This window comes from Vigna radiata, unplaced genomic scaffold (assembly GCF_000741045.1).
Source record: "Vigna radiata var. radiata cultivar VC1973A unplaced genomic scaffold, Vradiata_ver6 scaffold_100, whole genome shotgun sequence".
In the NCBI taxonomy this organism is placed as follows: Eukaryota; Viridiplantae; Streptophyta; class Magnoliopsida; order Fabales; family Fabaceae; genus Vigna; species Vigna radiata.
Window position 1 is genome coordinate 1,095,518 of NW_014544133.1, and position 24,974 is coordinate 1,120,491.

Here is a 24,974-nt window from a genome sequence, read left to right on the forward strand (position 1 = left end):
ACTAATAAAAACAAATCTTAAAAAATAAAATTAATAAAAACAAATCTTAAAAAATAAAACTAACAAAAACATAATATAATCTAAAAACGCTTAAACGGATCTGGGAATCCGTCAACGGATGTCAACATCCGTTTAAGGGTAAACGGATGTCGCCATCCGTTTTAACGGTTTTACGAAAGTATTACTAATCTGGACTCCAAGAAGATCGCTGCTGAGGTTGGATAGAACACCACCACACCAATGTAATGTAGAGATATAATAATTTAAGGACAAATTCTTTCAGAACAAATCGATATCTCAATTATCACTTGAAATACAAGAAGAATGAGAGATATCTCAATTATCACTGGTGAGGTTGGATAGAACACGACCACACCAATGTAATGCAGAGATATAATAATTTAAGGACAAATTCTTTCAGAAGAAATCGATATCTCAATTATCACTTGAAATACAAGAAGAATGGGAGAAATAATTTCTAGAAAAATAGAACAAAGAATTCGTGGGAAGAAAATGTAAAGATGAAAGCATGAAGATAAAAAAAAAAGAATAAATAGGTTATGTGGGGGTGAGAGAATAAAATTATAAAATTGTATTTCTAAATATAAATTTTTGCTAAAGGATAAAATTGGAATAGAAAAAATAGAGGAAAGCGTAAAAATGGAATGGGGGGTGGGGGTTGGAATTGGGAAGGTGCAGAGACTAACCCCATTGTTTTTTTATATATTTTGATAGTCAATTAGTAATTAGTGTACATTTCAAAAACTGATTGGTAATTCGCACCCCATTCATTACTATCTGCACCCTTACATTTTTAGAAGTCCAATTTTATTCTTTGAAGGAGTGCATGAAGTAATTTCGAAAATTATTTTAAGAAAAAAGAAAGAAAGAAAAAAAAAACAGTGCCAATTAGAATGGGCTTTAGTAACACATTCACCGACAGTCTTAAAACAAAGGATTTGTTTTTTCATAATTAGAATTTAAATTATATTTTCAAATACCTTTTCTTACATAAAATAACTGTTAATAGAAAATTTCACGATAAAAATATTTTTTTAAGGAGAAAGTACTCTAAATCCAAAACGAGAGGATAAAATGTTAGCATTGAAACATATATTACTGAAATAATAAAAAATTATAAATAAAAAAGACGATAATTTTTTATTAATTATTTAATCATTTATTGATTAGAATAACTCGAATTTAGATATTGTAAAACATTTTCATTTTCCTAACAATAAAAAATATTATCAAAAACTATTTTCACGATAGTATGATAGATTATTATTGTAAAATATTTAATAATTAAGTGGTGTATAGTGCAAAAAAATATGATATCCAGAATAAAGCATGTAACATTTAGTATAAGTTCTGACCATAGTGTCAAACTTTTTGGAGCTTATTGATAAGTGAGCGTCGAGTAGTACTAAGTAGTACATAGTGTTATACACTTCTAGAATTCACTTTCAAGTAAGTATCTAGTTGTCCCAAGGGAACATCTAATACCTTGGACCACTTATTTGTGATACATCTAATACCTAAAGTCTCATGTAAACCTATTAGAGGCCACATGTAACAAGATCAAGATTTGACTCAAGAAAAGAGACATCTATTAAATAATCTGATGAGACAAATTTTCTCCTCTTGACACAGAAGTCGTAAGGTAGGCTCAATGGAGAGATAGGGTTAAAAACTTAGGGAGATGGTAGAGGAGGTTTAAAGAAAGGATTCTAGAGAGATGAAAGCTTTTATAAAATGTAACTTATTTTAATGAAATTCTATTTATAGTTTAAACTTCTAATAATAAAATATTCGAGTATCATTTATAACCTTTTCTACTCTTAATCAATTTTCTAAATTTACATATCTCTAACAAAAAAAAATTGTTCCCAAAAATTTCACTTACAAGAAAAGAGATAAGGGTATGCCTTCCTCATATCCCTTCAAGTTCCTAGGTAGAATCACAAATTGAACATCCTATAATGCTTTCCTAAGCTAATCACCTTTCCTCTAAGTTTCTTAGGCTAGTGATTCTCAATCATAATTGATCTGGCCTTAAAAGATAAATCTTCTTTGACTTGCACATTATCCAATTCTAAGACATGGTTGAAGTCAAGGGTGTACTTCTACAACTAAGATATGTGTAAAACACTATGGATGTTGGTCAATTATGGAGGTATAGAAAGCTCATAAGGTAGAGGAATAATTCTTCAAAGAATTTGGTATAATCCGATAAACTTAGGAGACCACTTCTTAGACTTGATAACTTTTCCCACACTAGTGGTAGAAACAACTCTAAAGAACACATGGTCTCTAATCTCAAACTCCAAAGGTCTCCTCCTCTTATTTGCGTATCTTTTACCTACTATGTGAGGCTTTCATTCTCTCATGTATAAGCTCTACCTTTTCATTGGTTTGTTGCAACAACTTTGGTCCCACTATCGTTGAAGCTCTACCTTCTCATTGGTTGTTGCAACGACTTTAGTCCCACTATCACTGATTCTCTATCTTGATACGAACATAAGGAGCCATTACTATATTGATATGGTAGCTATTATTATAAGTGAGCTCCACCAAAGGCAACACTCATCCAAACTGTCCAGACGGTCCAACACACAACTTCTTAGAAAATCTTCTACTATCTGGATTGTTCTTTTAGATTAACAATTCATTTGAGGAAGATAGGTAGAGCACATCCTCAATCTACTCCCTCGAAGCATCCTACAAATTTTGACAAAACCTTATCGTGAATCTATGGTCCATGTATGACACTATGCTGGAAGGAACTTCATGTAACCTAACAATCTCCTTAATATACAATTGTGATATTTCAATCATAGGAATCCTCAGACTAATAGGTAGGAAATGAGTACTATTTGTCTACTTGACTTCTCCTAAACCTTTTCTTTGATAGTTGTCCTTCAATTACGTGAGATATTATCTTTATTGTAATTATGAGTTCCTAATCTCAACGGGAGATGGAGATAGAATACTTGGAGAGATTAAACTCGTTGTAAACTGGGTAGGTTTGTAGGCGTCCTAGAGCATATAAACTCGAGATACTTAGAAAAATTGATATTCATCGTTGTAATGCCCCGGCAACTTACAGAGATTGTTGACTGCCCCACACATCACCACGAGACTTTCCAGTGTGCTTTGTCCTCACTCGCACACTTTCCGGGAAAACTTCCCGGAAGGTCACCCATCCCAGAATTTCTCCAGGCTAAGCACGCTTAACCATGAAGTTCTTATGGGTTAGGCTTCCGAAAAGTAAATGCATTTTTGGTGATATGGGTAGCCAAATCAATTCCTTTAAGCTATCCTTCAACTGTATAGTCCCATACCTATACAGTCTCCAGATCCCTCTCATTCCGGTGTATGATCGATTCGTCCATGTGCCCCTTCCACTCGAAGCCTGCTAGGAGCCGCTCCTTGTTTGTGCCCCCTGCACCATGCCTCTTGCATCGGCGATCACTCCCCGCCCTCGTCAGTGCCCGGGTGTCACAATCGTAACCTAGAGAGGTTGATGCTCATTGTAACCTAAAGTGGTTGATACTCATGTTAGTAAAAGGTGTTGATTGAATTTCTTAAGTAAATGTCTTAAGAGACTAGACGTAACCTTAAATGAAGGTGAATCAATATAAAACGTTATGTTTATTCTTATCTTCCTTATTGTTTATGTTATGTGTATTTGTTTAATACGTCTGCACAAAAAAGAGTATAAAATGTCAACAAGCTCTATTCAACCCCCACCTTGTAAAACCACTTTGCACTAACAACTATATTTGCCTTATTTTTCTTAATATCTTTAATTTGCATTTTATTTTCATCTACATTATCATAAGTGGAGATACATTACAATACTTAAAACGAAAATTTTCTTAAACTAGTAAAATAATCAATCAACTAAAGTTATGTATGATAACTTTAAGCAAATGAAAATATTCAATTGATTACTTCAAATCCATAATAATCATCTAAATATGTTTAGTTGGATGATATTTCCAAAATGTGCCAAAATGTTTTCTTAAAAATACAATTCGACTCTCCAATAATGTGTTTTCCTTTATTTCCAAACGGATAAATCTTTGATGTTAACATATACCTTTATAGATAATCTTGGTAGATGGAGGTAACAAAGATTCCCTACAAGATAGAATAAATACAAAGAGAGTATTGTTAAGTATAACCTTGTAGTTCATGTGCTTATTATATGAGCAAAACTTTGCTTATGAGAGAGAAATAAGATTGTAAAGTGCAATATTCTTTGTTAGATGAGACACTTGCATTTTACATGATCGGTTGTGAATGTAAATCTTTCGTCTTTAATGAAGTGAGCGGATGAGGATATTCCGGTAAATCGAGTATTGAACGGGAATGATGGTGAAACTTAGAGTTAGATGACTTGTTTTCCTGTTTATATCAGTTTGTGAAAAAAATAGTATTATGTTTTTGACTCGATGTAATATCACTCTTAGTAGTATAAGACCCTATTGAATGTATGATGTTTCTATTAGTAGTTAAATATTATTGAATATAAGATGTTACAAAATATTTTATAATTTAATATTGAATAACATTACTAATAAATACCACAAACTTAATTTATAATTTATCAATTTGAGATTAGTTAGTTGCCATCTAAAATGAGTTAAACATGATTAAAAGAATTACTGGTTAGTTAGTATATGAAATGAAATTAGTTTATAATTTTATAAATTCTTGGTAAAAAAACATCTAAAATAAAATAATATTATGACTAAAACTTTAAGAGTCTAATAGAAATTAATTTATAATGTTATCTTCCTATTAAAAAAATAGTCATTTGAATAGATTAATAATAACTACAAAATATTATTTCTAATTATATCTCAATAAAAATCAAACGTTGTCTCGTGATAAATATATATTTTATGACAAGCACTAGAAATATATTTTTTGTTTACACAGACTTTTATTAAAAATAGAGACTAACTTAGAGAATTAAAAGAAAAAAAAATCAGTTTGTTAATTTTTTTTTTTGTCTATAAATTAATCCATATTTATATAAATTGTATTTTATGAAACGTTCTTGAATGTTAAATAATTGTATTAATTTCGTTTGATGTATATGTATGATTTTTGCAATACATGTAAAAGTTAATAACAACTGCATAAACTATTGTAACATAATTCTTTATGGCTTGACTGTGTCTTATAAATTAAATGATAAAATTGGGAACAATCATATTGACTTGGAATAAATAATGATTATAATGATCCCTTCTAATAATAAACCGAAATATATAATTCAACTTTAATTGTAAAAACTATTTACTTCAACTGTAAACAAGAGAAAAACTCCGATATATATACCTAACTCATGCTAAGAAAAACATTGATGAAGGAGATATCAGATTTAATTTTTCATACGTTATAATACAAAAATAATTAAGTTTTCAATCTATATTCGGTTGTGAATTGTCATTTACCTATTATGATTATATAATATATGCATGCAAATGATATTCCAGAAGAGATAGTACGTCATAACTTTGAGATGATATGGTTAATGTCTTAGAAATGATATTGTTGATGTCTTATACGTAGTTCTTTCGAACATTTCCTATGTTTCTAACTTTGTTATATTTTAAAAAACTTTATTATATAGACATTGTTTAAATTAAAGAATATATATATATATTATAAGAATGTTGGATATAGTTGTAATCTTTTATGCTAATATAGATGTCACAAATGTAACCTTGACTAGTTCATTTTATCAAATAATATCAGTTTTTATAGTTTTAAAGTAATAATTATATTATTTATAAAATATATTTAAGCTTTAATATATGTTTAATAAAATTTCAAATTCATTAATGAAATGTTGATAAGGAAAAGATAGCAATAATGATCACTCAACCACATGTAATTAAAAATGAAATTAATGAGATGTTAGACCACCAAAATATCAAAGGTCAACACTCATAACCTTTAATTGATTTTCTTTTAATCTTTGGACCTTTCAATCATTCTAATAAGAGTTTATAAAATTAGAAAAATATAAAATAGTTTTCTAAATTGAAATCATTATTATTTTAATTTCCTGTAAATAAAATTTTAAATTCCAAAACTATTACTACAATGTTCTATAAATTCAAGAATTAAAGGTGGGCGTACTTATATTTTCACATGACTTGAAAAAATACAATGAGGATAAAATTTTATTCATTAAAACACAAGTCAAAGGGTTTGTAATCTATAAATTTTAGTTATTGGACTCTTGACAAATATGTTGGATTGGTATATACAATCCCATTATATTATGCATAAGATTTAGCTGCATTAAAGTTTTAATAAATATGTAGAAAATATAATTTAATTAATCTAACAGTTAAAGATTATTATATTATGTTAATCATAATTTTTGACAAATTTCACATCATTAAGTTTTATAAATATATTATCTAATAATTAAAATGCATATATAGTTAAGTAATTTTTAATTAAATGAAATTATAATATATATGAACTGGTTATAGTAACAACATTGAATTCAAGATGTATTATATTTCATTTTATAAAAGGTTGTTAAAGAGATAATTTGACTATGTTTACCCTAATATGAAAAGGATATAAATTCTTATATTTAAAAGCCAACATGCCTCCATAATATTTTTTATCCAATCAGCAATCAAAGATCCAATTGTTCTTCATCTTAAGAGTTACATCAACATGACTAAGAGGAATAGAGTGGAAAAAGAGGACAAGCCAAACATACAAAGTGAGTATGTCACTAAATAAGTGCAATTTTCTATTTAGATAATCAATTTATTTTCAACAGCTTCAATTTTAATTTGTTATTTATTCTTTGTTATAAATCAGTGTATTATTGATAAAAGTTCTACTAAACATTGTTTTCTAATCAGCAAAATCAATGGAGGAATTGAAGAGCACGAGATTGTCAATGTTGACTTTATGTTTTGGTTTAATGGTGTTCATCTTTTTTCTCCAGATTACTGTCATAGGAGGTAATTTACAAATCCTACATTGCTTTGATTTTTCTCCTCTAATATATTAAGATTATTCCACAAATACTACATTATATTAGATTGATTATATACCAAGTTTATTCTACAAGAGATCATTTTTTTTCTTCTTCTTTTAGTATAGTGCTTTAACTATTTGTATTAAGATAGCTAAAAGTAAGAAAATATGTTAACATCTTAGGCAAACAGTCATTATATTAGATTAATAAGTTTTTATATTATTTTGTTAAATTATCATTACTTTTTTCACAAATACTACTTTTTCTATGAAAGTACATATAACTTTATTTCACATTAAATTATAAATAATATGAATCTATCATTTCACACGCAAACAAAAACAAAATTAATAAAACATGTATTTAGTATATTATGCACAAAATTAATTTTTATATCATTTTATAAATATAAAAGATTAATTATTATTATTATTATTATATTGCACAGAATATTGAACATATTACATTATGTTATTTTTAATTATTAATATAAGTGCCCTATTGTCAATGTATATTTATTACCATCATCAATATTTAATATTATTATTGTCTATTCATAAATTAATATAAATAAATAAACATGATATGAATAAATAATTTATGAATAAATAATAATAATATTAAATATAAGATTTAAATATTAAATAATAATTAATAGATATATATATATATATATATAATAATAAATTTGGTCAACAAACAACACTATATTTGAAAAGAAGTTTACAAAATAATAAAAAAAAGGTCTAAACTATTATTTATATAATAATAATTCAATTTTTTTTTACACAGATAAAATTATATGGAATGTGAAATTAAGGACTAAGCTATCAATTTGTCGATGGGTCCCTGATCGAAATGTAAATGGTAGTGCTGCTGCAATCACTTGTGACTACTCTAATAAAGAATATGATCTTTGCACAATCAACGGCTCAACACTTTTAGATCCAACATCCTCAACAATCTATGCCGTGGATCTTCACACACGAAATAAATCCCGTCCACCATTGAAATTCCGTCCTTACCCTCGTAAAAGTGACAAAGTAGCAATGTCCTTTGTGAAAGAACTCAATCTAATTGTAGCTCAACCGAAGCTATCATGCAATGTCACACACCATACCCCAGCCCTCGTATTCAGTGCCGCCGGGTACACAGGAAACCATTACCATGAAATAAACGAGATCTTCATCCCACTCTTCATCACCATCAATAAACTATTCTCTAATCAAGATGTAACACTAGTGGTGACGGAGGGTAAGATGTGGTGGTTTCAAAAGTACGCAGAATTATTAGCTGCGTTTAGTCCCCACCGTTCGATCATCAACGCAAACAACCTATCGACAGTCCATTGTTTCCCGTCAGCCACCTTAGGGTTGATGAAGCATGGACCCATGATCATAGACCCAAAGTTATTGCTACCAAACCCTAAAACCCTTATAGATTTCCGTGCATTCCTAGGGAAAGTATACAGTAAATTGGGTACACCATTTATGTACCCAAAAAGGGATAAGCCTCAGTTGACATTGATCAGTAGAACTGCGAGTCGAGTGATTACGAACGAAGAAGATGTGATAAAGGTGGCAGAGGAATTAGGGTTTATCGTGCATGTGTTTGAGGCATCAAGAAGCACTCCTATGAGGAAAGTTTATGGGGTGGTTCATGGTAGTGATGTGTTGTTGGGAGTGCATGGAGCAGGGTTAACAAATTTTTTGTTCATGAGGAAAGGGTCAGTGTTGGTTCAAGTGGTGCCAATTGGACTTGAATGGGTTTCAACAACATACTATGAGAAACCACCAAAGTATTTGGGGGTGGAATACTTGGAGTATAAGATTGAGGTGAATGAGAGCAGCTTGTTACAGAAATATGGTGGTGATAGCTTGGTGGTCAAGAACCCAGGTGCTTTTCAAACCAAATGGCCTCAGAAAAGGCTACATTGGACTCATCAAAATGTCACCATTGATATAACTAGATTTAGAAACTGTTTGATAAAAGCTCATGAGAAGGCCAAAATATTCATCACCAAAGTTAATTAGTTACTTAGATAGATATTTGAGTTATCAAAAGATACATATAAGTTAGATATAAGTTAGATGGATAATGATATTTTAACAACTCTTTTTTAACAAATTTTTGACAACAGGACACGTGTCACAATTCTATTGGTCTGTTTGAATTTATTCTAAAAAAATATTTGAAACGGACCAATCACAAACTGCCACGTATGTGTTGTCAAAAAATTGTCAAAAAAGAATTGTTAAAGAGACTTTTTCCAAGTTGGATATATATATTTGTTCTTTTTGTTTTTATTACGTCACATTTATGTTATCTTAGTGTTAGAAGAATAATCATATTTTTTTTTGTTTCAATTTATAAATTGAGTTTTTAATCAATATTCAGAAGTTCGTTAAAATAATATTAGTAAAATTAATTATTATTAATTACATTAAAAGTATTGTGTTATATTAAAATTTGAAAATTTAAAATTTTGTCATCCTCAAATGTTTTAAAAAAGTATGTATCCCTTAATATTTTAATAATTATTATTCATGTAACATAAATAAATAACATAATCATAATAGGTAAATGACATAGTAGTGTTTTTTAACTGTAAGTTTATGCTTATCAATTTTTAACAAAAATATCAACCATCATTCCAAAATAGGTGAAAATAAATTTTGATACTTTGGCAATTATTTTAATAGGTGTCAATTTGTAGTTGTCACAAATTACAATTTGAACTGCCAAAAAATGTAATGACTTCTGATTTTAATTTCTTGTTGCTTTTTTTACAGTAAAATTGATAACTGTTAAGCATGTAAGTATAAAAAAAATAAGGGTTAAAAGTCTCCTTTGAAACTTTAGTCTTAGTATCTGTCTTTATGATGGTATGAATTTAATTTTTTTAACCAAATTTTATTTAATTTATTTGATGTTTCAAATGTTTTTCAAACGAGTTTTATAACTAACATTAAAGAAGAAATGCATAAAACAAACCAAACAACTCAAATATTATTATAAAATACATTTGAAATATCAATTAAACTTAATAAAATTTGATTAAAATGACTAAATTTGCATATTTCTAAAATTGAGAGATTTAATTAGATCAAAATTTTGAAGGATAACTAATTTCAATTTTAACTAAAAATTAAAGAGACAAAAACATATTTAACCCAAAAAATAAAAACAAATTTAATTGTTTGTTAGCTATTTTTTTATGAATGATATTAGTTGAAAGAGTCTTGTAATAAAGATTAATATCTTAAAAAAGAAATAAAAGAAGTTAATTTAGTATTTAATGTTCATAGAAGTAATGTGAAAGTAATACGTGAATTTATAAATTTCAAATGTTGGAGAAGTTATTGTTTGTATTTAAGATAAAAACAAGTGTGTACTATTATAATTTTTAAACATTTGAGAAATTAATATATAAAATAAAATATACATATGTGAAGATTGTTCCATCAACATTTTGTGTATAAATATGGTATTTAGTATGATATCTTTTCACACAGCTAGTCTTATTAAAGTGTTGTATCTCTAAGTTATAGTCATTCTCATTATCACCTTCACTTTACTAAATTCAATAGAATGGAAGCAAATTTGAAATTGCAAATTGAATATCTGTATATATAATAGTATTATTTGTTTATGATTTTATGTTTTAGATGAATAATAATATAACCTGTAAAACTTTCACTTAAGTGTCACATATTTAATGGCTTAGATAATAATAATCATAACATAAAATCAGAAGACTAATGTTGTATTAAGAACAAATTGAAAATTTAATTAGATGTTTATAAAATACGTGCCAAATATTTTTTTATAGAAACTAAAGTAAATAATTTATTTAAAGAAAAACTAAAAGTGAATTTCGATCAAAATTATTGAACCTATCAGAAGAATGAAGCCTAATAAAAAAATAATTGCAATAAAAGTTATTGGAAAAAAAAGAAAGGGATTTTCCATTGATTGAGATTTATTAGTTACATTCAATCATAATAATCATTTGCTTCTTATACTAAGTTATTGTTGTCTTCTTACAACTTATTCTTCCTTCTCCAAGTATATCCTTGCATCCATTATTCTTATAAGTTATTGTTCCTTCTCTTGCACCCTTCCATGCATGAATTCATCGCATTGGCCACAAATTGATGATTACCTACATATTATGAGAAAATTTTGTAAAAAAAAATCAACTAAAAAAACAAAAAAATAAATTATAAAGAAAGTAAAAAGTATAAATACCAAAGTTGATATCAATGGAGTTAACAGAGTCACAATCGTTAACACAATTATATGCAGTATCGAGAGATAGATTATGACATCCTGCATAACAAGCAACAAGACATATCGGATACATAATTTTGTTTGCTATCTTAGGTAAACATTTGACAAGACATAAGCCACCACATTTCCATCTAATTTCATCTGATGAAAAATTAGCATTCTCATTTGCTTCAGACAATATTGGCATAATTATGATCATAATCATAATTCCAAAACCTTTCATTACTTTCATTCCCATAGCTAAATTTTCTAAGTACTATCTCACTATCTTTAGAGAAAATCTTAGATTTTGGTTGTGATGTTTATGTTAAAATCAACAACAATTTATAGATACAGTACTTTGACTGTAAGCTAACCTCTTTAATTAACAACAATTTAATATTTTATGATACTTAATGTGTTCAAAACCATTAATTTAATATTAGGACATTTTATTAATCATTAACTTATATAGCTCTTTTTATGTTAAGAAACTATTTCCTCTATAATATTTCCTCTAAAACATTTGCTCTATGTTAAGAAAATATTATTTTTCTTTAAACTCTTAATAATCTAAAATAGTGCCAAAATATATTCAAATATAGATATAAAAAATAAAACCACAATATATTAAAAAAATTATTAACTAAATAATATTGTATGCATAACAATTGTTTGACTTAAATTTTGTAATACAATTATTTGCATTACATAGAGAGATGGAAAGATGCTGTGTTGAAAAAAATGTTATAATATTATGAAACTTGTTATAATAACATAAGTATGTTAGTTATACAATTTAATATTTTTAAGATTTGTTGAATATAGCATTTTAAATTTTAAATTTTAAATCATTTATTTGTGTTTGTAAATTTAATTTGGATTTATTTACATATGTGCTAAATAAATTTTTATAAAAAAAATCACTTTTTTCTTTTGGCCTCTCATCATCTTGAAGGAAAAAAATATCCTTAGATTTAAAGTTGGATAAAATAAGTTCATAAAAAAAAATATATCATGTTATAATTATTAGAATTGAATAAACATTGATTCTTATATATCATACATAAAAAAAATATTCACACCTCAAATCAAAACATATGTTATGATAAACATAATTGAAAAATTAAAGAAAAATAATAATATTATTTTCTGTATTGTTAATGGTAATAATTTATGCTAATCAATATACTTTGAAATATACAAAAATTTAAACAGTATTAAAAATACAAAATAATAATTAATTAACATGGTCAATAAATTAGCTTACAAAATAATAATTAATAATAAATATCGTCATTGATAATAAATTTAAAATATCCCTTTTATTTTATACATTATCCTATCTCAAATTTATTCATAAAATTAAAATTAATTGTATTATGATTTGTCACTTCGTATAACTTTATATATTCATGGTAATAACTTCATATTAATGTTATTATAATTTATTAGACATAATAATTATTTGGTTTAAAGTTAGTGTTAAAAATAAACTTACTATGTATGGAGTATTTTCTTTTAAAAAGTTTATATACATTTGTTTTATGTACTGAACATATAAAAGATTTTATGCTTCCTATTTAATATTAAAAAGTAATATCATAAAAACATTGTTGTATTATTATTGTCTATAAGTAAGAATTTTTTTAATTAATTATTATTAACATATTTATATCTGTTTCAAATAAACTTACATTTCATATATGAAGGATTTTATAAAATAATGTTTATTAATATACATATTTATATTAATGATAAATTCCTATAATGATAATCTTGCTTGCAAAATTTTAGAGCTTTATTTATAATATTAACTTTTTATTAATTGTATTATAATTTATTATCATAAATAATTGAATTACAGTATACAATACATAAAATTCTTTTTTAAAAAAAAGTTATCAAATTAAACCAGTTTCTGGTGTTTGTATAGATTTTATTTTTGGTATTTGATATAAAAAATAAAATAATACCATAAAAATATCGATAATACTATCTAAGCATTGAATAGTGAATATTATCATAAATTATTAATTAGTACACTTTTATAAAGCTTATTTTCTCATAAACAAATAATTTTTTTAATAAAATAATATTTAATAATAAATACGCTTAATTAATGTTAAACCTCTCGTTCAATGACTACTCTTGTGCAATTCGCTTAGTGACAGTTCGCTTAGCGAGACTGCATAACTCTACAACACCAAAACTATAGAATTTGCACATTTCAACCACTTCTAACCAATTTTATGCATCATACCCAACTTCTGACACTCCTAGATTGTATTATAAACTCATATTGACCTAACCAAACATATCTAAACCAACCTAAACTCATTTTGAACTAATTAACCATAAGATTTCAATCTAAAATTAACCAAAACTTCAATTTAAATAATTGAGTTCAATAAGTTATAACTCATATTTGAGTAATTTAAGAATTCTAACAAGTCAGAAATGATTTACTAATGTGCTAAATAAATTTTTATAAAAAAAATCCACTTTTTTCTTTTGGCCTTTGGTCATCTTGAATGGAAAAAATATCCTTAGATTTAAAGTTGGATTAAATAATGTTATAATTATTAGAATTGAAGAAGCATTGAAATATTAAAGAGAATATGTTATTATAAACATAATTGAAAAATTAAAGAAAAATAATAATATGATTTTCTGTATTGTTAATAGAAATAATTTATGCCAATCAATATACTGTAAAATAGAGCCGTAAAAATGGGTCACAACCCGCGAGTCAACTCGGCTCGCCACGAGTTCGGGCCGGGTTGGGTTTGAAAAAATTGAACGCAGGTCAGATTTCAACCTGGCTCATTTAAATCCGGTTCATGTTGGTTGAATCCGTGGTGGACCTGGTTGGCCCGCCAACCCACCTACCTAATTTTATTTTTTAATTTATTATTTTATTTATGAAATCCTAAAAAATAAAATACTCTCTTCACTCACTATGTATACCAAAAAAGTAACCTCTGCTCTCACAAATCACTCTCACAGAACTTGTTTTCTTTTACGGTGCTGTCACTCTCACTTCTTCACTCAAATTCTTGAAGGAGCAGGTTTTTTGTGTTTGTTTTTGGATGACATTTGGATTATGTTTACTTTTTATTATTATTTTGAATTGTCTTCAGTTTAACATCATTTTTTGGGAGGGAAATTTGTTTAAATTTAAATATAGAAAGTTTGTAATTTTTTATTTAAAAAAATTGTAATTAAATGGGCTAGTGAGCCAACCCGTTTACCCACCAACCCGTGGTGAGTTGAGCCGGGTTCAGATTTTTCTGGCTCGCTAATAAATGAATCGGGTTGGATTGACTCACTAAGTGACCAACCCATGGTAGGTCGGGCCGGATTGAGCCAGGTTACCCATTTTGACAGCTCTACTGTAAAATATAAAAAACTTTAAACAGTATTAAAAATACAAACTTAAATAATTTTTCATATATATATATATATATATATATATATATATATATATATATATATATATATATATATATATATATATATCTCAAAAGTAGATAATATTGTCATAAACTATTAATTAACATGGTTTTATCTTTTTAAAGAAAACACACATAGTCAATGAATTAGCTTACAAAATAATAATTAATAATAAATATTGTCATTTGATAATAAATTAATATTGTCATTTGATAATAAATTTATAATATCACTTTTATTTTATAGATTATCCTATTTCAAATTTATTCATAAAAATAACTTTAAATTAATTGTATTATAATTTGTCACTTTGTATAACTTTATATATTCATGGTAATAACTTCATATTAATGTATTATAATTTATTAGACTTAATAATTATTTGGTTTAAAGTTAGTGTTAAAAATAAACTTACTATATATGTATGGAGTATTTTCTTTTATAAAATTTATAATTTGGTTATATATTTATTTTATGTACTGAACATTTAAAATATTGTAAGCTTAAAAAATTAATATCATAAAACCATTGTTATATTATTATTGTCTAAAAGTAATAAAATTTTTATGATTTATTATAAACATATTTATATCCGTATCAAATAAACTTATAATACACATAAATTATATATATATAATTTGGGTGGTCTAGCTTTCCAATGAAGAGTGGAGAACTTCTTGACATTGTTGTTCATTGTGGTGGACCTTCAATAAAGAATGAAAATACAAAATGAATTCGTAAACATAAACAAAATTGTAACTTCCACTTATGGAAACACTTACATTTATGGTAATAACATAAAATTGATCTCTATTTTTTCTTACACTCATAAATAAAGCAATTGATTCACTTGTGGATGGTGGAGTTTAAATTCACGTATACGATGTCAATACTAAACAAAAAACATTATAAATTGGTCAAAACTAACAAAATATCTCAACAAATGCAAGAAAAACACTTCTGCAAGAAGAAAGTGACAAAAAACTAACATTTCTTCTTCCTCACACTCGTCTTTGAAAATGCAGGTTCAAACATAAATGAAAGCGCCAAGAAACAATGTGCGTGAGTTATGTTTTTACAAATTTTTATAAGACATATGACATTGGAAAAAGAATAATTTTGACGTCTTATACCCATTTGAAGTCGGAAATAGGGCATCAAACGTCTTATGTTAGTAAATTTTACAAATGTCTGTCAAACTTTTAATGAACTCACCAAATTTGAAGGACATATAATGTCTAAAAAGTGAAACTCCAAGGTTATTTAGCACAAGAATTTCACTTTTCAGACGTCTAATTGTTTCCTTGACAACCCAAGAGTCATTTCTATACAGGTTGAAATGATTCATTTAACTATATAATGTATAAGGAGTTACTTTCCAACGTTAGATGTTGAAATCTAAGAATTCTGACCTCAATTAAGCATATGACATCAGAATTGTGGCATTTTTGGCAACTAAATAGGTTAATTATGTATAACAATGCCATCATTCATTTTTAAGTTTTTTTCAAAACTAACATTGTACACTTATTTCGCACTAGTGTCTCCTCATCTATAAACTTTATTCACTTTATGAAAGCTAGAAGTGTTTATCAAAAACTTGTTAACTCCCTGACAAGTGTACCAGATCGTATCAAGTAATAATAAAACGGTAAGTCCAAGTATCGTTTTCCCAAGAGACTCGCGACACTAAATTGTTGTGTTTTTGCTTAACCAATCAAGACTATAAGAACAATATTTTGGGGGTTTTTAAATATAAAATACGGAAAAATAAACATGAATGCAATTTGATCAATTGAGGTTAAACACAAAAGTGGATGGATGATGTTGATAATATGAGATAGATTTGTTGCTAGGGTTCAGATTTCACCTAATCACTCTCATATATCTACTATTCTTATTAAATTCGCTTTATTATCAATGTCATGCAGCTTTCTAATCTACTCTAAACCCGATTCTTCGGCGAAGAGAGCCTATTATCAATTACTATTTGACCATTCCTAGTCTCCCTAAGTAATTAATAACGCATGATAAACAGAAGTTTAAAGCAATTGGTCGTCCTACTCATATTCCTAGGTAGTATTGCTTAACTAAGAGAATTCCTATCAGTTCGAGACTTCCCCGTACATTCTCGTATCAACAAAATCAAATATCAACACACCGAATGAGTTAAACGATGCAAGCATGAAAATCGGATAAGAAAACTCAAACTATTGATAATACAAGCATGTGAGTAAAACAAGAATTTCAATATAAGAGAGTTTAGAGGTTACATCTTTCCCCAACAACAAATAAGGTTGGTTCTCCATCGTCATGCAGAAACTAGGTGAATAATGGAATGGAAGAGATAGAAACCCTAAAAAAGAGAAAAGGAGAGTTGTCATCATCTCCGAATCTGCCCCCAAAGGGGTGAAAAGTGTGTTTCTATGCCTAAGCCATCAAAAGATCCAAACCTTAAGACGTTTTGGCCTTTAAATAGGACATAAAAATAACATAAAACAGGTCCAAGCCCAGACAGATCATTAAAATCGCACAAAATATATCAAATCACGTTTTGGCTGACTTTTTCTGGATTCTGGTTGACTTTTCAACACTCTGGTCAACTTTGGTCAACTTTTCAGCATTCTGGTTGACTGGTTGAATTTTTCTGGTTGATTGGTTAACTTTTCTGCACTTTGTTTGACTTTTTTGCACTCCAACCATGTGATACTTCAACCTTTCTTTCAATTCATTCCAAAAACCTACAAAATCAAGGGAATTTAATCATAAAATCATAAAACACGTCCTTAACTCTTTTATTCACAAAACTAAAGAAAAATCATGAGTCAAAGCAAGTTTCTAAGTCAACAAGGGTGCATTTGATATCAAAATTAAGTATAAAAATAACGATTTTTCAATCGTTATCATTCACTTAGCAGGGAGTTCGCTCAGTGAGACTGTATAATTCTACAACACCAAAACTACAGAATTTGCATATCTCAACCACTCTTAACCAACTTTATGCATCATACCCAACATTCTAACACTCATAGATTGTATTATAAATTCATATTGACCTAACCAAAATATCTAAACCAACCTAAACTCATTTTAAACTAATTAACCACAAGATTTCAATCTAAAATTAACCAAATTTTCAATTTAAATACCCAAATTGAATTCCACAAGTTATAGCTCATATTTGAGCAACTTAGAAACTCTAACAAGTCATAAATGACTTACTAACACACCTTAAACTTTCTATTTGGGCATAAAACTATTGATTCAAAATATCACTAGCTCAAACCCCCAAAATGAATCTTAAAATTAACTAAAATAACACCAACTTACAACTAATTATTTTAAACCATATTTTAACACATTCACCACTTTCAAGTCTTAAACAACACCAAACCAACCTTAGAATTTCATATTACTCCAATCAACCCCAATCTCACTGATTTACTCCTTGCAACCTCCATTTTAGACAAAAATTGACCTATAATTCTACTCACACATATACTCTAATCCTTTCAACCAAAATTAACACCAATACAATCATACCAATCACATTCACAAGGTTACTCTAAATTTACATAGAATTCATACAAAGAAAATACCATCATACCATTCATTCTTCTTCTCAATCAAACACAATTATCACTAAAATGTATCATTTTAGACATAGCCAACAATATACAATATCATACGTACCAACAGTCACAATTATATTCCAATTTAAAAACAAACACTAACTTCCCTTACCTCTCAAAGAAACTGTAAAACTCTAAAAACGCTCTATCAATTACTTGAACCCAAGGAATACCTAAACGAACCTACGAAACACCAAATTGAAACGGACAGAGTCCTTAGAACTCTAGATGAATCAAGAATGTGTAGGAATGCATGATTACACATGCAACAATACAAGATTCCTTTAAAACAGATTTAGGAACAGAAGGGGAAAAAGAAGTCGAAACTTACTTGCTATAATGAAGAAATTAATCGAGTAGAAACGTAGACCTTGTAGTCGTGGTCGATTGGGTACCTCCTGATCGTCAAAGAGATGACTCAAGAGTTAGTACTCTTAGAGAGAAGGTAGAGAACTCTAGAAAAGTGGTTTCTAGAAAAACAATACGTTTTAAAATAATGAAACTCATTTATAACAAAACTATTCATAACAAAATCGTTTAATATTAAAATAATTGAATCTCACTATTTTTAGACTACCACCACTTCTAAAATACTATTTTATGGAGGTTACACTATGATATCCATATATATTGACATATATTTAAAAAAAAATATTTTATAAATTTTTATAATAAAATTATAAAAAATATGAAATATAATATAAATTAAATCGAATATAGAGATTTTTGTAATATCGAATCATTCAAATACCTCAGTTTATCTAATATTTATCCTGCTACCCATAAAATACATGCAATTAGGTTGAAATACACTTATCAATATTTGTTTTTTTGTTTTTGAATGAAAATGCTACATTTCACTTTATGGAAAAGAGAAAGATAGATGCTTTAAATGAGTTGTCCAAAAGGCTTGACAAAACCCTAAAAAAATCATCAAACAGCTGGAGAAAACTATAAAATGATGTTGGGATCTTTAGTCTATCACCATTTTCTTCTCAATAATTGGAAACTTGGGAATGATAATGAATTGGTTTATTATAGTGTTATTATCCTTGTGAGCTGGAAAATTCAATTTCTTGACCCCACCATATATGTTTTCCACATATTTTTATTATCACAAATTAGCTTCAACGTTAGCTTACTTATTATTTACAATTCAGATATTATCATAACATTAATAATGGTCCCCAATGTAAAAACATAATATAAGGGTAAAAAATAATTGAAAAAACAAATTTAGGGTTAAATTTAGTTTCTAATTAATCCAATAATGAACTATGGATAAAAAGAACTCATTTTCCCTAACGAAAGGCTACATAAAACATATTTCTTTAATCATCTTACTTCAAAGAAATAAAATATAATGCATCGAATTAATAACAATGCATAAATTTTATATTAAAATTTTAATGATTTCCTTATGTTTAATTAGAAAATGCACAGATAAACTCTAAAAACATAACAGGTTAAATAATATTGAAAATGTTTTCAGAACATTTTTATCATAATTTTCAATTATTTTATAGTAAATTTAGCAAAAATATATGAATTAAATATGTTCTTGGTGATTGAAAATTGGAATTAATTTTTTATTGTTTAAATTAAAAAAATAAAAGAAAATGCACCTCTTATATAATTTAAAAAATGGTATTGGAAATGTACATATAACATGCTCCGAAGATCAGTAACAGTTTGTGTTAATGTTGTTTTCTCAAGAAACTGAAATGGATTTTTCTGAAAAATATAGTGACTTAAATAACCTTTTTTTATTATTTGAGAGACTAAAATTAAATTATTCCGAATTTTAAATACTGGAAATATAATTAAGACAAAGATTATATTACTATTTTTTGTTTAATTATGTTTTTACTTTGTAAAATTTGGGATAAAAGCGATTTAATTTTGGTTTCTTAAAGTTTAAATTAGAAAACCTTTTTTCTTTAAATTTGAAAATATGTTTTAAATATAAATTTGAAGAGTTAAAATTATTTTTTAAAAATCAATTTCATTTTTAAAATAAATAAGAAAATAAAATTATATTTTAAAATTTTGAAAACTAAATTAGTTTTTAAAAATTTAATTAAACTAAATTGACTCAAACTTTTATTTGAACATGTTCAACAAAATAAAATTTCTATTTATCCAGTTAAAAATATAAGTTCTAATTAAATCAAAATACTATAATACTTTTTTTTTTCTCTCAAGTTAAGAAGAAACTTAATTTTCTTGGAAACATGCCCTAGAATTAATTTGTGAAATTTTGAGCAAATGACACTATTGTAAATAAATAAAAAAAAAAAGACAACTAAATAAAATCAGTTTAACATTATTTTCTTAACTAAACATCTTTCCTATTCAAAGTGGAAATCTGATTCTTAGAAAGTTAAATTTTTACTTCTATTGCACTGTTGAGTGAAAAAAACTCTACTAAAATCTAGTTTTTTTAAAAATCAAGATTTGAAAAATTTTAAAAGAAAAATCGTTGTTAATTAATAACGAAAAGGAGATTTTTTGTTGTTGTTCTAATATAAAACTTCAATTTCCAACAAATCAAATTTAAATTCCTACTTACTGATCAGGTGACAAAAATGCCATCAAATTCAGTTCCCCAACCAGCTAAACAGAAGTTGGAATTCAACTCTAAAACAAAAGGAAAGAATGTTAATTACAGAAACAATGTTCAATTGGATTAATTTTGCTTACTAATTGTTTAGAACAGTACTGTTTTGCGGAAATTTTTCTTAATTTGTTAAGTAATACAAATAATATTTTACATTTATATTTTTAACTAAAATTAAATAGAAAAACAATTTGTAATTGAAAGAGATAGGTGGGAGCGCCGCTTTGAGCAGTGTGTGCATCAGCGGACTTTGTCGTATTGTCGTATTATCTTTTCCCAGCTCAGCTTGTCATCCGATGCAAAGGTGAAACCTTTATCATCTCTTCAGATACCCACTTTCACACACACACACACACTACCTTTCCTTCTTCCTTCCTTTGGGGTGTGTTGTGTTCCATCCAACTCCAGCTAGTCACAGATTCTTCTCCTTGGCTACATTGCACTCCAAAAAGTGAAGGGAAGGGAAGAGAATAGAGGCTTAAGCAAGACACCCCAAAATGGAGAGGGCTCTCACCAAAGTTAGCAGCTTGAAGGTGGGGTTGGGGAATTCATGGATCACCAAGAAGGCCAAGGAGGAGTTCTCTAACATCTCTGGAGACATTTCTGTAAGTATTTTCTTTTTGGGTTTGTCTTGCATTGCATTGTTTTTTTTTTTTTTTCCTTATTTTGGTTCTGACATTGTTACCTTTTGGTGTTTGAGAGATCTGAAATAGAAGCTTTATCAATTGATATTTTTTTTCTTCCCATGATGCTTAATTCTTCATTAAAAGTTGTACCTTTGGTTATGTGTGTATGATTTTCCTTTTTGATTTCATTTTGAGAAATTTTCGGGGTTTGGGAATGGGAAATTTCTTTTCAACCTATTTCCTGTGTGCTTTGTTTGAAGGACAGGATGGGGAAAACTGTGAAAGGTCACAAAAGTTTAAAGATTTCAGTGCTTGATTGGTGTTTAGCCTTGGAATTTACTGTAGATTTTGATCTCACTGCCTTGTTTGCTGAAGAAAAATTTGTGATCTTTTGCAGACCTTCTCAAATACGGTTGAAGAAAAGGCAAAGTGGATCTTCAACAAACTGAAAGGTATTAACGCGTTTTAACCCTTGATGTTCATGGCTGTTCATGTATGCATACTAAGATTTACTTCACCCAGTTATTTTAGTCAATTTAAATATAAACTAGGAGAGATGGTATACCAGATGCTTATTCTCACATTTCTAAATCTCGTATTTTCCAGCATATAAATCTTCTTCATTGTTTAAATAAACAGTTATATAGCACCATGATAAATTAGGAGGAATGTGCACGAAAACATTGAATCAATCGATTTGCACTATAGCATTCTAATCATTATGTTCATCACAATTTTTCAAATGCTAACATACCATTGTTGTAAGCTTTCCATCTGGTGTCTTTTTCACATGTCTATTTAGGTATGCTTTTGCTGAGCAATTTATGAACCACTTCATTGATTATAATAATCAGTGATTTTCCTTCCCCTCCTTTTTTACTCAGGAAAGCCGCAAAAAGGCCTACCGGAACTCCTACGGGAGTACAATTTGCCTGCAGGGTTATTTCCACAGAACATAATCTGTTATGAGTTTGATGAAACGAAGGGTAAGCTGATTGTGTACTTGCCATCTGCAAGTGAGGTGAGTTTCAAGGACTCTTCTGTGGTGAGATACGCAACCCGAGTGAAAGGGGTGCTTACAAGGGGAAAGCTTTCGGCAATAGATGGAATGAAAACAAAGGTTCTTGTGTGGGTGAAGGTGACAAGTGTGGCAGTTGAAGGTTACAAGTCTGATAAGGTGTGGTTTACTGCTGGTGTAAAGAAGTCAAGGCCAAAAGATGCATATGATACGCCTCGTGATGCTGTCAGAGTAGCAGAATTCTGAGCTTACAAATGTTGGTTATTATGTCATTACTATTATTGGTATGGTATGGAATAGGTAGTCTACATATTGTTGGAAATGTTTACACACTGTAGGTATACAAGTTAGGAACCCCTTCTCTGTTATTTTCTATTAATGATCTGCTCATTCATTGTCTCATTGAGCGTGATTGGTTTTTGCTAGCTTCAATGGAACTCCAAACCATGCATTTCTTTAGAGGGTGTGCATCAAATTAAATGTTCGTTAGGTTCATGGTTGACTGTCAGTCTTGTTATTAAATCGTCGAATTCAACTTTTTATTCAATCAAATGTTACATTTGACAGTAATAATGCGCCGCTACTTCAATTTGAATCATGTTCAACTTATTTGATAATAAAATTTTAAGAGTTAACTTAGTAATGATGAAAAATTACACTCAAATTTTCAGACGTTCCTTGCGTTAAAACTAGTTCTACAATCAGTGATAGAACTAGATGCTCCTGCATCCTTATTTTTTTTCATCACGGTTTCCAAAAAATATAATACAGTTCAATGGGTCTGGAATATTTGGATTTATTTGCTAAATACAAAGGCCAAAATTTTCATTGGTAAAAAATTGCAAGAATTGTTGTTACTACAAACTAATCTAGCTTCAGCTTCTTACTATTTGCTAAGAAACTGTATTTGTAGCTCGAAGAATCTCATACAAGGATAGAACATTTTCAATAGTCAATAAACCAATAATGCACCATTCCAAGAAATCTGATTTTCTGTTCTGCAGAACTTCTTGAAGAAAATGAATATTGTGCTGCAAACAACCAAATGGACGTAAGAAGTCTTAATACAACAATATCATTTGAACATAATAACTAACCTCAAATACAATGTTTAATATACAGGGAAAAATGGTGTGCATCTAGCTGAAGATTTGTGCATAATTTTAAGCACATTATTGTTGATCACATGGGCTCAGATTCTAACAATTTTCAAATGCATTGTTTAGATGAAATTACTAATACTTTATAGGGGTCAAATGGATATAAATAATGGGCAGAAATACCTCTACAAATTTCAATTTGAAATCCAGGTTTCCAAAGCGTTGTGCAACTTCATACTCGTCCCTAAGATACTCATATATTTGAGCATACTTAGCATCCCTCCAAGCAATTTCGGATCTGATTAATCAATCCACAATAAAACATTAACCAAATCTTCTAACTGTTGACTAGGATGAAATTATTCCAAAAACCAAATATTTGAAATCTTTTCGGATACTACAACAACAAAAGTCTTTTCCAACTAAGTGGGGTTGGCTAGGGGATATACTATAATCAGAAATTTTCCATATATTATTACATCAGCGTATGCATATTTTTCTAAGCCTATAACAGGTCGAAAATACCTCTCAAAGAGCCCAACTTTAAGAATCACATCGGCCAAATTTGAGTTAGCCTTTCCAACAAGCTGAAGTAGTTTCTTCTTATCCATAGTGAAGGTTCCAGTTTTCTCCATTCCTCGGTTTATACCTGCGAACTCTTCAACTAAACCATCAACCTGATAATAAGAGAGAACAAATGTCAAATATTCAATGGTGCAATTTTAAGGTTTGTCTTTTAGGAAATAAGATGGCGTTTGCCAAATATTAACCTGCGAGACAAAATAATCCAGAGCTATGCTTTGTCCCAGTACACTTCCAATTATACGGATGCCATCTGTATCCAACGATTTCAGAACTATGTAGTCTGGACCTCCTTGCATGTCCTCAACTAACAATGGCTTCTCCTTTATTGCATAATCTAATCACACAAAAACAGAAACATGTTAACTATATACACAACANCATTCAGAAAAACTTCATGACTAATTGGTTTCTTTGAAGAAACTTACCATCTTTTCTCATCTCTCTAAGTAAACCAGATGCATGCCTCTTAACTAATNNTAGATAATCTTCCACTTCATGATCCTCAACATTGAACAAGACAGCTGACCCATACTGATATACAACCATGTATTGACAGTTGCTTGCTTTCACGTGAAATCCAGGTCCCTGAATCAAACGCCTAAAGTTGTTCAGACCTTTTTAAATCAGTCATGTTA

At 28.2% G+C, this 24,974-nt stretch overlaps 3 protein-coding genes across 3 annotated transcripts in view; 2 read left to right on the forward strand and 1 right to left on the reverse strand.

Moving 5' to 3' along the window:
• Positions 1 to 6,919: 6,919 nt before the first annotated feature.
• LOC106755281 (protein O-linked-mannose beta-1,4-N-acetylglucosaminyltransferase 2) lies at positions 6,920 to 9,063 on the forward strand. The gene is made up of 2 exons (XM_014637396.1): positions 6,920 to 7,013; positions 7,823 to 9,063. Exons 1-2 carry the CDS (start codon positions 6,920 to 6,922, stop codon positions 9,061 to 9,063), a joined length of 1,335 nt encoding a protein of 444 aa, XP_014492882.1.
• Positions 9,064 to 21,271: 12,208 nt separating this feature from the next.
• On the forward strand, positions 21,272 to 23,224 carry LOC106755330 (uncharacterized protein At5g01610). The gene is made up of 3 exons (XM_014637470.2): positions 21,272 to 21,615; positions 22,034 to 22,088; positions 22,521 to 23,224. The coding sequence occupies exons 1-3, from the start codon at positions 21,508 to 21,510 to the stop codon at positions 22,898 to 22,900; spliced, it is 543 nt and encodes a 180-aa protein (XP_014492956.1). The 5' UTR covers positions 21,272 to 21,507; the 3' UTR covers positions 22,901 to 23,224.
• A 206-nt stretch (positions 23,225 to 23,430) lies between these two features.
• Positions 23,431 to 24,974, reverse strand: part of LOC106755331 — a gene marked incomplete in the record, with an annotated part of 2,906 nt that continues 1,362 nt past the window's right edge. Inside the window, 5 exon segments of the mRNA XM_022778207.1 lie at positions 23,431 to 23,685; positions 23,938 to 24,052; positions 24,280 to 24,431; positions 24,525 to 24,673; positions 24,765 to 24,924. Coding sequence (XP_022633928.1) covers positions 23,548 to 23,685; positions 23,938 to 24,052; positions 24,280 to 24,431; positions 24,525 to 24,673; positions 24,765 to 24,924 — 714 coding nt within the window.

Excerpts from the sequence above, each read along its gene's own strand:
- LOC106755281 (XM_014637396.1), top strand. The coding sequence starts at position 6,920 with ATGGAGGAATTGAAGAGCACGAGATTGTCAATGTTGACTTTATGTTTT. Across the intron at positions 7,014-7,822 it reads CCAGATTACTGTCATAGGAG|ATAAAATTATATGGAATGTG; the intron begins GTAATTTACAAA and ends TTTTTTACACAG.
- LOC106755330 (XM_014637470.2), top strand. The coding sequence starts at position 21,508 with ATGGAGAGGGCTCTCACCAAAGTTAGCAGCTTGAAGGTGGGGTTGGGG. Across the intron at positions 21,616-22,033 it reads ACATCTCTGGAGACATTTCT|ACCTTCTCAAATACGGTTGA; the intron begins GTAAGTATTTTC and ends GATCTTTTGCAG. Across the intron at positions 22,089-22,520 it reads GATCTTCAACAAACTGAAAG|GAAAGCCGCAAAAAGGCCTA; the intron begins GTATTAACGCGT and ends TTTTTTACTCAG.